At 37.5% G+C, this 13,315-nt stretch overlaps 1 protein-coding gene across 3 annotated transcripts in view; it reads right to left on the bottom strand.

Annotated features, from left to right (window-relative positions):
* The window catches only part of SNX29 (sorting nexin 29), a 435,642-nt gene that overhangs the window by 249,422 nt on the left and 172,905 nt on the right, over nt 1-13,315 (bottom strand). For all 3 annotated transcript variants that reach the window (XM_048866549.2, XM_075132756.1, XM_048866552.2), the window contains one exon: nt 5,515-5,621. In XM_048866549.2, coding sequence (XP_048722506.2) covers nt 5,515-5,621 — 107 coding nt within the window. The remainder of the gene's footprint in view (nt 1-5,514; nt 5,622-13,315) is intronic.

The raw sequence follows: 13,315 nt of genomic DNA, 5'->3' as shown, positions 1-13,315 counted from the left end.
ATGTGGAAGTTCCGAGTGGAAGAAAGTTATCAAATCTCACATTCTAAGTGTCTGGAAATCAACTCTTTAGGCATGAAAAACAAGTATAATGCAATTTTAGTACTTATATTTAACTTTAAATGTTTGAGGGAAAGACATGGTAAAGTATTACACAAAGCCCTCTGAGAAACTCAGAAAAGGAACTCAAAGCTTTTGGGGAAACTGAGCTCTAAAACCCGAGCACTGTATTTCACCAGACATTTTTAGGTATAAAAGATAACTGGCTCCCAAATATGCCTTTGCATATGTGTCAAGGTTCCTCCCCCACTCTGAACTCTAGGGTACAGATGTGGGGACCTGCATGAAAAACCTCCTAAGCTTATCTTTACCAGCTTAGGTCAAAACTTCCCCAAGGTACAAAATATTACACCCTTTGTCCTTGGATTGGCCGCTACCACCACCAAACTAATACTGGTTACTGGGGAAGAGCTGTTTGTACACGTCTTTCCCCCCAAAATACTTCCCAAAACCTTGCACCCCACTTCCTGGACAAGGTTTGGTAAAAAGCCTCACCAATTTGCCTAGGTGACTACAGACCCAGACCCTTGGATCTGAGAACAATGAAAAAGCATTCAGTTTTCTTACAAGAAGACTTTTAATAAAAATAGAAGTAAATAGAAATAAAGAAATCCCCCCTGTAAAATCAGAATGGTAGATACCTTACAGGGTAATTAGATTCAAAACATAGAGAACCCCTCTAGGCAAAACCTTAAGTTACAAAAAAGATACACAGACAGAAATAGTTATTCTATTCAGCACAGTTCTTTTCTCAGCCATTTAAAGAAATCATAATCTAACACGTACCTAGCTAGATTACTTACTAAAAGTTCTAAGACTCCATTCCTGGTCTATCCCTGGCAAAGACAGAATATAGACAGACACACAGACCCTTTGTTTCTCTCCCTCCTCCCAGCTTTTGAAAGTATCTCGTCTCCTCATTGGTCATTTTGGTCAGGTGCCAGCGAGGTTACCTTTTGCTTCTTAACCCTTTACAGGTGAGAGGAGCTTTCCCCTGGCCAGGAGGGATTTCAAAGGGGTTTACCCTTCCCTTTATATTTATGACAATATGCTACAAAGGCCCAGGAGACATGGATATTCTCCACCCATTCTGGTTCTCCTCCATAAAGAAGTCATTCCACAAACCTTCCATGACTACAGTAACTACAGAGGGCATTCCAGGGATCAGGGAACTGTGGTCCACAGTTTCAGTGCACAGAGCCTCTGTCAAAGCAATGGGTCTATCCCCTTTATTTCCCATTTCCTGACAGGAATAATCTGCATCAGGAAATAGAAAGCCCAATTTTAATTATTGAGTCTTTAGCAGCATCTTCGTAAGACACATTAGGGGCATCTTGAGCAAATTTTTCCGCATAAGTTATAATTTAAATTTGATGAAATGCAAGTTTAAACCATGAATAAAATCAATCATGAATAAGGCCCTAAATTGTACAAGCCTGAAACTGCAAGGAAAGCTGAATTCTGTTCTCTGTAATTAGACATACTTAAGAAAAGTCACCGAAAAATTAGTGTGTCAGATATTTTTTTTTTCCAATTTTCCATTATGAGTGCTCATCTCTTCATTTCAGGAAATGTTCATTACTAGTCTATAGCGACAAAAAGAAAGACATTGTAAACAATAGTGTCCCTTATGGATATCAACCCAGCCACAGATCTTGTTTTTGTTTGCACATCCTGAACATCAGTCACAGCTGTTTTTTGTTTTGTTAACTAATCCCTAGCAATGCCAGCTCTGCTAGGACAGCAAATGTTCAGTGACTATTTATTTTGAGGGTAATTGTGATGCAGGCTATAGGGAGTTTACATTTCCCAGTAGGAAATGTAAGGTGGAAAAACTTCTGGAGCAGATGAAATTATTTAAACAAATCCTTCAAAACCAATGCAAATCAAAACACTCATGTTTATTCCTTATGTTCAACAAAATGACATTAACAGCGCAAAGCAAAACATGTCTTACCTGTGCATTTAAACTTGTTTAATTGTTCATGGACTTGCATTATAAATATCTCTAGAGTCCATTTTCCTCTGAATACAGGACAAGGTAAAATTTGAATCTGGTCCCATGTTATATGAGATTGACTAACTAAGAGCCAAATGAAAGGGGACAAACTTTGCTCAATGTTACCCAAACACTCTGTCAACAACTCAAAATATTAGGGGCTTTGGGACTGATCTCAGATTTTTGCATTCGAAGAAATCATGGTACCAAGAATGATGTTCTTTATGTGGCTCTTTCTAGAAAGAGCCATAGAATTTTTTTAGTGTAGAATTTATGCAAAAATAAAACATGTCTTAATAAATATTCATAATGTTTAAAGCATGAAAAGTGTTTCTAATAAGTTTAATATGGAATTTTATTAAATCAACTTTCTACTGCTTTTTTGTAGTCTTCATTATATGTTTATACATTTCTTTTGTTAAATCAATCCATTCATAAAACAGCAATAAAGAATAATAGAGGGCATCTGAATAAAACTCCATTACAAATGATAAGAAGAAATTCAGATCATTTTAATAATAAACGGTGATAATATGCACTCAAGAGATATCACTAACAAAACTCTCCATAATGGAAAACCATGAAGAAACAACTTTGGATATTACATTCTATTACATGAACATTTCAGCTCAGCTTCTGTTATACCCATTTTTAATATTTCATCAGCAATCAAGTCTTATCTCATATTGCTTTAGAGACTGCAGGATCCTGATCATCTGGTGACAAGTTCATGGCGGGGTCTCTGACCTGATGTGAAATGTTCTACCAGCCACATGGGTCCTGCAAGCGGTGTGCTTATAGCTCTGGATTACCTTAATCTGGTCATGCCAACAGACCCTTTCCTTCCCCCCAGCTCCTGCTCCATAACACTGCCATAGCAGCATTTAGGAGTGTTCCCCTTCCTACTCCTCAACTTGACAATAGAATGGGCCCATGTAAAAAGTGACAGCAGAGTTGGTACCCTGCACTTGTTGAGGGAAAAAGCAAGGGGCAGTGTCAGTAACAGCACCTGGATTATTATAGAGTCACGTCCCCACTTTTGGCATGTGAATATATTAATACATCATCCTACAATGGGCATAAAGTCAGGCTGCCTGCATTAGATATGGTTTGCAGCTAGGCTTTACAGTGGAGCAGGTGTGTCTGCAATTCTACAGAAGCAGAGGAATTCTGAGAGACTAGGTATTGGCAGCACTGTATGGAAACTTCGTAGTGTCATCGGCAAATCCTGAACCTCTGGGAGAACAATATAGCAGCTGAGACCAGGTTGTTTTTTTAATGTTTATCAAGACATTTTACCTGGATTCTTTGCTAAAACATGCACCTCAGACAGGTTTGGCAACAGAAAAAGGCCAGATAAACCCATAAAAGGGCATACCATTTGAGAAAGTGGCGACCAAACATAAAAGGATTACTTGTAGTTGTCCAAACATGTTTTCAAAGGATAGTATCCAGCTGTTCAAAGAATGGACTATTTTTGTCAATATTGTCCCTACAGCTAGATAAGAGTTTGATTATCCAAGAGGTTTGAGTAGATGGGGATACACGTAGCCTCCCTCAAGTAAATGAAGCATGGTCAAAGATGCAGATTTAAGGTGACTTTGGAATGTTTAGGTAGAGGCAGAGGTATACTGCAATGCTTAATTAATATTTTAAGGGATGTATGTGTTTGACCTTAAAGTTTAACTTTTTTGTTTTTTTGTCTGTGAATTTCATTTTTATTGAAACTTATAACAAACATTATGTCTCTAACCCTTTTTTTTTTTTTAATAATAAGCTCAATAGCCTTCAAAGGTGGAGCTCATGAGTAAGGCTAAGATTTTGTCATGGATATTGTTAGTAGAAGTCAGGGACAGGTCATGGACAATAATAAAAAATTCAGGGAAGCCTGTGACTCGTCCCTGACTTCTACTAACAATATCCGTGACAAAACGGGGAGCCTGGGCTCCAGGGTTCCCCTCCGCTGGAGGCTCTGAGCTGGGGGGGTCCCCCCGCCGCCCGCAGTGGCCGGAAACTGGGGGGGGGGTTCCCCTGCCGCAAGGCGGCAAGGGTACCCCATGGCTCCTTGCCTCCACAGGTGGCTGGTGACCTGCAGCTCCCAGCCAGAGCTGGCTGAAATCACGGAGGTCTTCAGAAGTCATGGATTCCATGACTTCCATGACTAAATTGCAGCCTTACTCATGAGTATCACAAGCTTTGTCAATATAGTTACATCAGCAGAGCTTCTAACGTCCATCAGTCATTTCTGTATTAACATCACATCCATGGAACTCAACAATATACATCAATGCAGCACTAACAGAATATGCTACAGTTCTGCAACATCAATTAGGAGATGTTAAGAGTCCTCCGGGAAGTTACAAGTTTCACAAGATACGCTATTGGAACTTTTAAGCTCCAGAAAGTCTCAAGAAAGGTAAAAGCGCAGCTGGCACAGGCAACAAAGCTTATAATTTTATGAGATCTTGAAGTGGAGATTGTAACTTACATTGTAACTTACATAAGGCCTGAAACCTGTGGCTCATGACAGTTACAAACTCAGCAAGTAACACTGGCAGCAATTGTAACAATTGTGGACACTGTTTTACTCAGGATGACCCTCAAATAAGTTATTGGTGTCTGAGGAGATACCAAGTACTACAAGCTAGTTCCAAAATTAACAGTGTAATTAAATATCTTTTTAACATGGAAAGTAAACAAAACCAATATTGTCCACAATTTTTTTAAACTGAGAACAAGTATATATGATACATTTGAAACTGGTAAAGTGTAACTCTATTTTGGTACTAAAGTGTGGATGTTAAGAATACTTTTCCCAAAAGGAAAAAAAAGTTAGTTCTCAAAATTTCCATGGCTAAAAATTATAGCTTTTTCAATCAACTTACAACTTTTGAAATAAACAGTTCAAAGCATTAGAAATATCAGACTGCTTCTTTAAAGAATTAAAGGGAGACACCAAAAATCAGGCTAAGAATGGAAATTGTCTTTCACCTTGAACTATTAAGTCACTGCTATTATCTACATAATAAAATTCCAGGATTATCGACCTGTGTGTCACTCTGAAGCCTAGACTGTCTGTGGAGTCATTGTGAAGAAATGGAAACAGCTATGTGGTTTAGAACTCGTTTTGTTCAGATTATCACAAGGTTGAATCATTACTGGGATTTGCAGTCTGTTACCATCCAAATTTTTAAATTCTCAGCCATTTTGACTTTATGAATTACAGCTGTGCAACAGCAAGGTCTGTATCTATGTCATGCCAAGAGTCCCAGACCATTGCGATATCAGAGATAACTCAACCAGTTACCACCCTGACTCTACAGCTAATTTGAACGCAACCTCTTAATTGTTTGTATGAGATGGTGGATTACTTGGCCCAACTGCCACAGCTGTCTGACAGCATGACCTTTAAGCTACTATCTCCATAAAAAAACTTCTGAAGTGTAACAGATTCTTACCTCAATTAGTTTTCTTTCATAGGAGTTTGCTAGTTCCTCATGGTTTTCTATTTGCTTTTGTTCAGGTATGGTAAATTCCCCATCAATATTCCAAAGGTTTGGCAGAACTAAAACAAAACAAAAAAATACAAGAGTAGCCTACAAAGGAAATAAATGTAGAAGCTCTTAAATCTCTTAAACACTTTTTTGAAAATGAACAGCTTTTAAAAAATCCTTGAAAATAAGTATCCTAATATGGTGCAAATTGTATGTGAGTAATATCAAACAATAAACTAAATACTGGAAAAAGTAATTTCAATGCCAAGGGTGCTTTCTTATAAGGTTTAAGTAATTTCCCATAACTTAACAGCAAACATAAAAACTGAAAATGATTAGCTATTTGTGTGCATGGTTCCCTAATTCATGCATGCAGTCAATATAATTTTACACCTAAGCTATCTGAAAATTTAACTCTTAACTCTTTAAATTTAACTCTTAAAATCTCTGCCTATTTCTTTCTAACACATTTAAATTTATTTTTTTATGTTATCTGTATGATTTCCAGACTTACAATTCCCATTTGTTCTGTGATTCACCTACTATGATTAGATTATTTGTTCTTCACTAAAGGGGAAGCTGACCTTCAATACTTTTACACTACATATTGATGGGGACAGACCTCAAGAATATTTAGTAAGAATCAAATAAGTAATAACCATTATTAAGACGTTAGTCATTTTGTGTGCACGTTCACAATAACTGTGTTCTAAAATTAGATACACAATTTTATTAAATTTAAAAGCCTGACCCAAAAATATAGAACTACTCCCTAACTTGAAGTTTGCATAGTTTCGAAGATAGTTGATTACATTTCCTTAGTCAAGATACTGTAATTTTGAAAAAACAAAGAACTGTTGTTCAGTGAGTAAAAGTACACCAAAACTCCATAACCTTGACTAAATTACATTCAACAAATCTCAGAATACAATTCCATTTCCCTACAAGTCAATCAAAATTTGCTGAATAAACTATGATGGAGTCATGAAAGGAGAGTCCAATGTTGCCCGATCTCATATTACACATTAATTATATTACTTAAGAACCCCAGTTATTACTTTGAGGGTTGACAGGTTCTTGTCCCAAGATCAGGCCCAGTATTATTCAAATTATTATATAGCTGGGAACCCCGATGTGCACCGTTTCAACACTCAAGCTATAGGAACTCTTTTATATTTACAAATATAGTTTATTAATACATTTAGCACAGTCGGAAATACCCCAACTCAGTAAGGTAGATAGAGATACTACAGAATGTACATCTGCACATCGATATACTCACACCATCTCCTGTAGAACAATCTGAAATGTTAGCCATTATCTTCCTCCTCACCCTTACCTTCCCCAACATCACCAGTGGCCATCATTCAGGCACCTCCCAAGGACTACATCTCTCTCTCCTTCTGCCCCTAGGCTGGGATACCACTTTTATAATACATTACACTGACACCGCAATGTTCGGTGCATATACAGTGGGGGTTTTCCCGCTTTTCCTTATTTGTATTTCCTCACCTTACTAATGTTGGAGTGTTTTTTCCTATAGATTAGTATATCAGTGATCTCAACTTATCATTTACATCCATTCATTACCACGGCTCTTTCATGGTTAGATATCACATTTGTTATTTCTGTCCTAACTGGTTATTTCAGTTCTCTCCAAAATTCCAAGTTGTGGTGTATTTGTTAAGTTTAAAAGGGTATAAACTTAGGAAAGCCCCTATGCCAACCTGCTTTAACACATCCTATATGTTAAAGGTTGCAGCCATATATGGACCTTATGCGTTAGCTCGTCACCATCCATCTAGGTGAAAGGTCCCAAACATATGTATGCTAACTTTGCCTTTGCTCAACATACAGGATGTGACCTGCAGGTCCCTTGTGTTACAGCCAAAATATACTGTAATATAAATCTATAAACCTATTATAATAAAACAAATAATGAAACCCATAAGAAAATAAGAAACTTATAAGAAAAGATAGGTAGGCAAGCAAGCAGGCAAGGCTTATCTCATGTATCTCATGTACCTGTTAGGTATGTCAGTTCATTTCCAGGACACTTCTGTGGTTGACTAATGTATCTGTAGTCAGAACTTCCCCTTAAACTCTATTTTCAGCTCCCCTAATACTGGGGTTTTCTGTTGGACTGTTTATTTGTGCAAAGTTTATGTGTTCAAAGTGCATAGGTATCAAACCTTATGCTAACTTGCTGAAGCTAATGTCTTACAGCATACAGCCTGCAGGCTCCTTGCATTACTGCTGAATATAATGCAAAGCAGTAAATAAAATAAAGGCAAGCTAGCCCACTGGGCTACACAAACAATACAGAACAACATTTGAGAGTGATCAGATAGGAGAGGAAAATAAGTCAATTACTGCTTTTTCAGATCACTGTGCATTAGTTCTGAATCAAGTGACCAAAAATTTAATACCCTTCTAAAAAAACATGTGTCAATGAAACTATCATTGAATTCAGAAAAACAATGTTTCAGAACATTCAGAAACAACTTGACCGTAAAAGTTAAGATTTAATTAACTATTTTGGCTCCATATTCTGAATCACTTGGTATATGATTCTGGATCACTTGGTATGACTAAAATACTATTATTTAAGTGTTGCAAGAATAGCTAATGTTCAGAATTTTTCTTACACAAGTTGCTGCAGCATTTAGAGTACAACCTGAACTGAAATTATTTTTCTATTTTTCAGAACTGCCAGCGAATGAAAAAATCAGTTATTAGCGGAGCTCTGGATTCTTGTCATTAGTGGTGGTGACGAAAAAGGAAGAAAAAGATCATAGCTTGATATTCAGAACTCAGATTGAATTTGCATGGTTGGAAGAAGATAATGATCATTTTTGTAATAAAATACAGTTCTTAAATGGTAATTTGTCAAACTGTATGCTACTAATATACCTGTGCTACTTGAAAATGTGATCAGCAGCCAATAATCTGCTGTGAAATGATGCGTAACTGCCATCACTAACACCACCAAAGCTGATAACATTATGATTTATATAGACATCTGTTCTCAGTTAGAGGCAATTTTTATCCTACATTTATAACTGCACAACAGGAAGATATTGTTCAAATATAAAAAATGGTAAAGGAAAAAAAATTGGCAGAATGCAATCCTGATCTTAAATCAAAAGTCAAAGTTTCAAACATATTATGCTAAAATTAGAAATAATTATTTTTATGGTACAGAAAGACTACTTTTTAAAAGTGTATTTTTAAATTTTTTTTTTAAATTAGGTTATTTATGTTTAGAACATTTTTGAGGTTTGCTTTTAAGGTCCTGTTGTCTTCAGACCCATCTAATTTACCATTCTTTTTCTAAATTTGCCTAAATTAGTTTAAAAGACATGCAAGAGCTGTTTTTATTCATATGTGCTGTACAGCAGAAATTTAAGTTTTATGGATTAACTATTTAGACAAAACCTAACACTCTAGAGAACTAAATAGCATCTACTTAGGCTCAGAAGGATCAGATATTTATTGATAACTGTTGGTAATCAACAATTTCACTGAATACACAAACCAATGAAAAAATATTTTCATTGATAATTCAAATTTACAGAAAGGTAAAGTAGAAATAATGCTGCTTGAGAATTTAAGAGTTTGATTTAGGATATCCATTTTGTATATTTTGACATGTAACACTGGCAATCTGTATTTTAATGGTTATAAAGCTTTAACATTTTGAATGTCAAGGTCTACTGTCATTAAATAATGAAAGTCAAATGGAGTTTACCAGAAGTCACAAATAAACACTTGTGAAAGACCCAAAACAGCAGATCTCTAGCTTCAATCTGCCACAAAGTTTATGGGTAACCCTACACCACATTCACACAAACCATGGCAGATGTGGATACTTGATGCACAAATGGAATATTAAAAGCTCTCCAGTGTGTGACTGTGGTCAACTAAAACAGACCACATAACTATAACAACTCAATGCTTGATTCACAAATATGAAGGAGGCATTACAGCGATACACACTGCTACTCCTGATGCAATTATTTGGCTTAACCACCTAAATGTAAAATTATAGTTGTTGTTCTACATGTATATCAGTCATACGAAGAAGAAGATTAAATAATTATTGCCTGAAATCCCTATTGTCTGATCCCCTCAGAATTTCCCACAAGTGTAAAAACATAAGTCAATATAAATTCCCCCACCCCCAAAATACTTTAAAATCCACAATTTTTCAAAGTGTGGAGTTTTGATAGACATAGAAAAAATGCTTTAAAATAAACATCAGTGTTGTCTGTCAAAATTCTAAAAAATAAAAATTGAATTCTATCAAGCCTACATATGACTAAGTTAATTATTTTTAAGATGAGTCTTAATTCCTATTTGACAATGATAGAGTAGATATAGCAAGATACTGTAATTTTACATCCTGAATTGCTTTTATTAAGCTTGGATTACTTTCTTTTCCTACAGTCAATTCTTTGAAAGAGTTTCAATGCATGTCTATGATCTAAGACATCAAACTCAGGGACACAAAAAGACTGAGCATAAATTACAGCAGAATACACTTTGTCAGGGTACTGTACAGCTCAAGGGATTGCCAGTGCATTACAGAGCCTTTCATCTGTAAGGCTCTTATTTAATTCCAAGTCAAACTGGCAGTGATCAAAAGCAGTCTAGTGGCCCACGTGAAATGAATGACTATGGAGAGTGAACCCCTCAGATACGGACCTTCTAGGTCAAAACTGATTAATAGGGCCCTACCAAATTCAGGAAAAACACATCACGGACCGTGAAATCTGGTCTCCGCCCGTGAAATCTGGTCTTTTGTGTGCTTTTACCCTATACTATACAGATTTCACAGGATAAACCAGCGTTTCTCAAATTGGGGGTCCTGACCCAAAAAGGAATTGCAGGGGTGTCACAAGATTATTTTAGAGGGGTGGCAATATTGAAGCAGCAGCGCAGAAGTAAAGGTGGCAATACCATACTTCTGCGCTGCTGCCTGCAGAGGTGGGTGGCCGGAGAGTGACGACTGCTGACTGAGGGCCCACTTCTGCAGGCAGCAGCGCAGAAGTAAGGGTGGCAATACCATACCATGCTCTGAAGGCAGAGCCGCTGCCAGCAGCAATGCAGAAGTAAGGGTAGCAGTACCATAACCCACCACAACTCCTTTTTGGGTTAGGACCCCTACAATTACAAATTCAGATTTAAATAGCTGAAATCATGAAATTTACGATTTTTAAAATTCTATGGCCGTGAAATTGGCCAAAATGGACAGTGAATTTGGTAGGGCCCTAATGATGAATATTGACAGCATCCTATGGGGAAGTTTGTACTTCCACTACCAGGACTTCTGTGGCAGGAGGTGTGGATTATATACAAATAGTAAACTCAGAATACTATATTTTATCCCCAGTTACAGGACAGCTAATGTGCTTTGCTGTTGCTAGCATGCAGGATGAAATCCTGATTTCTCCCACTTTGTGTCATCTTCATTGCCATCTTCAACTGGACATTTTTATCCAATTCCAGGTACTCAGTTTCAATTCATTCAATTCCCAAGTTTTGTGAAATTCTGCCAAAAGTATTAAGTGCAATTTAAATTTGATTTCACCTTTTAGATGGCTCACTTCAGTTCAGCAAAATTCTAGTATTTCACCATACTGGTGTATGATCCTGTTTTTGCCACGTATTGTTTAAAGAGGCATCAGGATAACCATGAAGAAGGATGACAGAAAGAGCAAGAGATGGTGAGAGATGCGAGCCTGGAGATGCAAGAGAGTGAGCGCTAGGAATGGAGAGAGTTAGCTTTGAGAGTTGTTTGGATTACCTTTCAAAAGGCTGCAGATTTATTTTCTAGACAATGATCACAACTTTGAATACGCTTCTCTGGTTGGACCAGTTCCTTCTACTTTGTTAACTTTTTCTATGTTAAGTTTTCTCTCTTAAATGGCTTGCAAATTATCTAAATGTATAAGAGATTCATAAATACATCTTAGAATGAACGCATTATTATTAAATCCGAACTGTCATCATACCCTTCACAATCACATTTTCACTTGCTCACTTGGCTTGCAACTGCAGCTTCTTAGAAACAGAAGTTTTGCTAAATGAAAAGCAGCTTGACAGTGAAAATTACTTCTGGCTTATAACAAAATTCACAGAACTGTCAATTTTTGGTCCTACTGCAAAACCAATTAAAAAGATCTATTGTGGGGTAGGGGACATATTTTGATATTTTGTGTGTTAATAATTTTGAAAGTAATAAGCTAGAAGGGTTTTTTTTATTCTTGCAAACTTAATTTGGTGTCTGAAAGTCAAGTTATGTTCCTTCATTTTCATGCATCACCTTTATCAGTACCAGATTCAACAGAAACCCTGGTGCCAAACTCAGAGTTGATGGTCTAGGGTCTCTAAACTTCTCGAGGGTACTATGGAGCAGTTTGAGAGACCTGCTTCATCCTGTGTCAAGAGTGCCAATCCACACTCTTTCTGGAGGAGAAGAGCCTCCACAAGACCTGAAGTTCTCTTGATTGGTCTTATGTGATCTTTTCCTCAGTGCACTCAATGGGGGGCAGCTCTTCTCTGTCTTTTTGGAGAGGGCACCGGCTCCAGGGTGTAAAATGGAACCACTCTCAGAACCTGAGGGAGACCTTTGATCCGACATACAACTGGTTGCATGGTCTGTTTGAGCAGCTGCTTTAGGCAAAGGTTTCTAGCCACCTGACTTGGTTCCGTGAACGATTTACAAATCAAATATCACTCTTCAACGTGGGCCTCGTCCAAGTACAACAAGCACCGAATGTGGGGAACGCTATTGGGGATCACTCTCCTTCATGGCAGACAACATTGAGGTTTCACCAAGGAAATACTCAACTAAATCTAACCAACACTAAAAGCACCAACTACGTACAACTAGAAAAAACGTCACTACAAGATAGAGACTGGGAGGTTAAGAACTACACAGAGCTCCAACTTCAGCCATAGTTAGTGAGAAGGAATTGAGGAGGGGAAGAGGCAGTGCTGCCTCATATAGCCAGAGGAAGGACTATGAGAAAGAAGTCCACGATCCACCCTCTGCTGGTACTACAAGGCAAAATTCTCCAACTCTGGCACCCTGGGCGCACGCACACACACACCACCTAAGTGGAATGCATGGCTGCAGCTACTTGAAGAAAAAACTATCTGAATCCCAAGCAAGAGAAAAAAAATTGGTAGGGAAGGGTTGCAGACCAGATTGGATGAACAAGCATCTCATACAGATTATTAAGAGAAAGCAGAAAGCCTACAAAGAAAGGAAGAAGGAATGGATCAGCAAGGAAAGCTACCTCTTGGAGGTCAGAAAGCATGGGAGAAAAGTGAGAACTGCCAAAAGCCAAGCAGAGTTGGACCTTAAAAATGAAATTAAAACCAATGGTAAAAGGTTATATACCAACATAAATAAAAAGAAACCAAAGAAAGAAGAAGTGGGACCGATAAGCACTAAGGATAGGGGTGGAAATTAAAGATAATCTAGATATGGCCCAACACTTAAACAAATACTTTGCCTCAGTTTTTAATGAGAGGCTTGGAGGCAATAGCAGGGTAGATAATGACAGCAAGGATATGGAAGAAGAAACTATCACATCTGAGGTGCAAACCAAACTCAAACATCTTAATGGGACCGAATTGCGGGGTTGGCCGATACTCTCCATCCAAAAATATTAAAGGAACTGATATATGGAATTGCAAGTCCAATAGCAAGGATTTTTAATGAATCCATAAATTCAGGGGTCATACCCTATGG

This window comes from Caretta caretta, chromosome 10 (genome assembly GCF_965140235.1).
Source record: "Caretta caretta isolate rCarCar2 chromosome 10, rCarCar1.hap1, whole genome shotgun sequence".
Lineage (NCBI taxonomy): Eukaryota > Metazoa > Chordata > Testudines > Cheloniidae > Caretta > Caretta caretta.
This window is presented reverse-complemented; position numbering and strand designations above follow the sequence as displayed.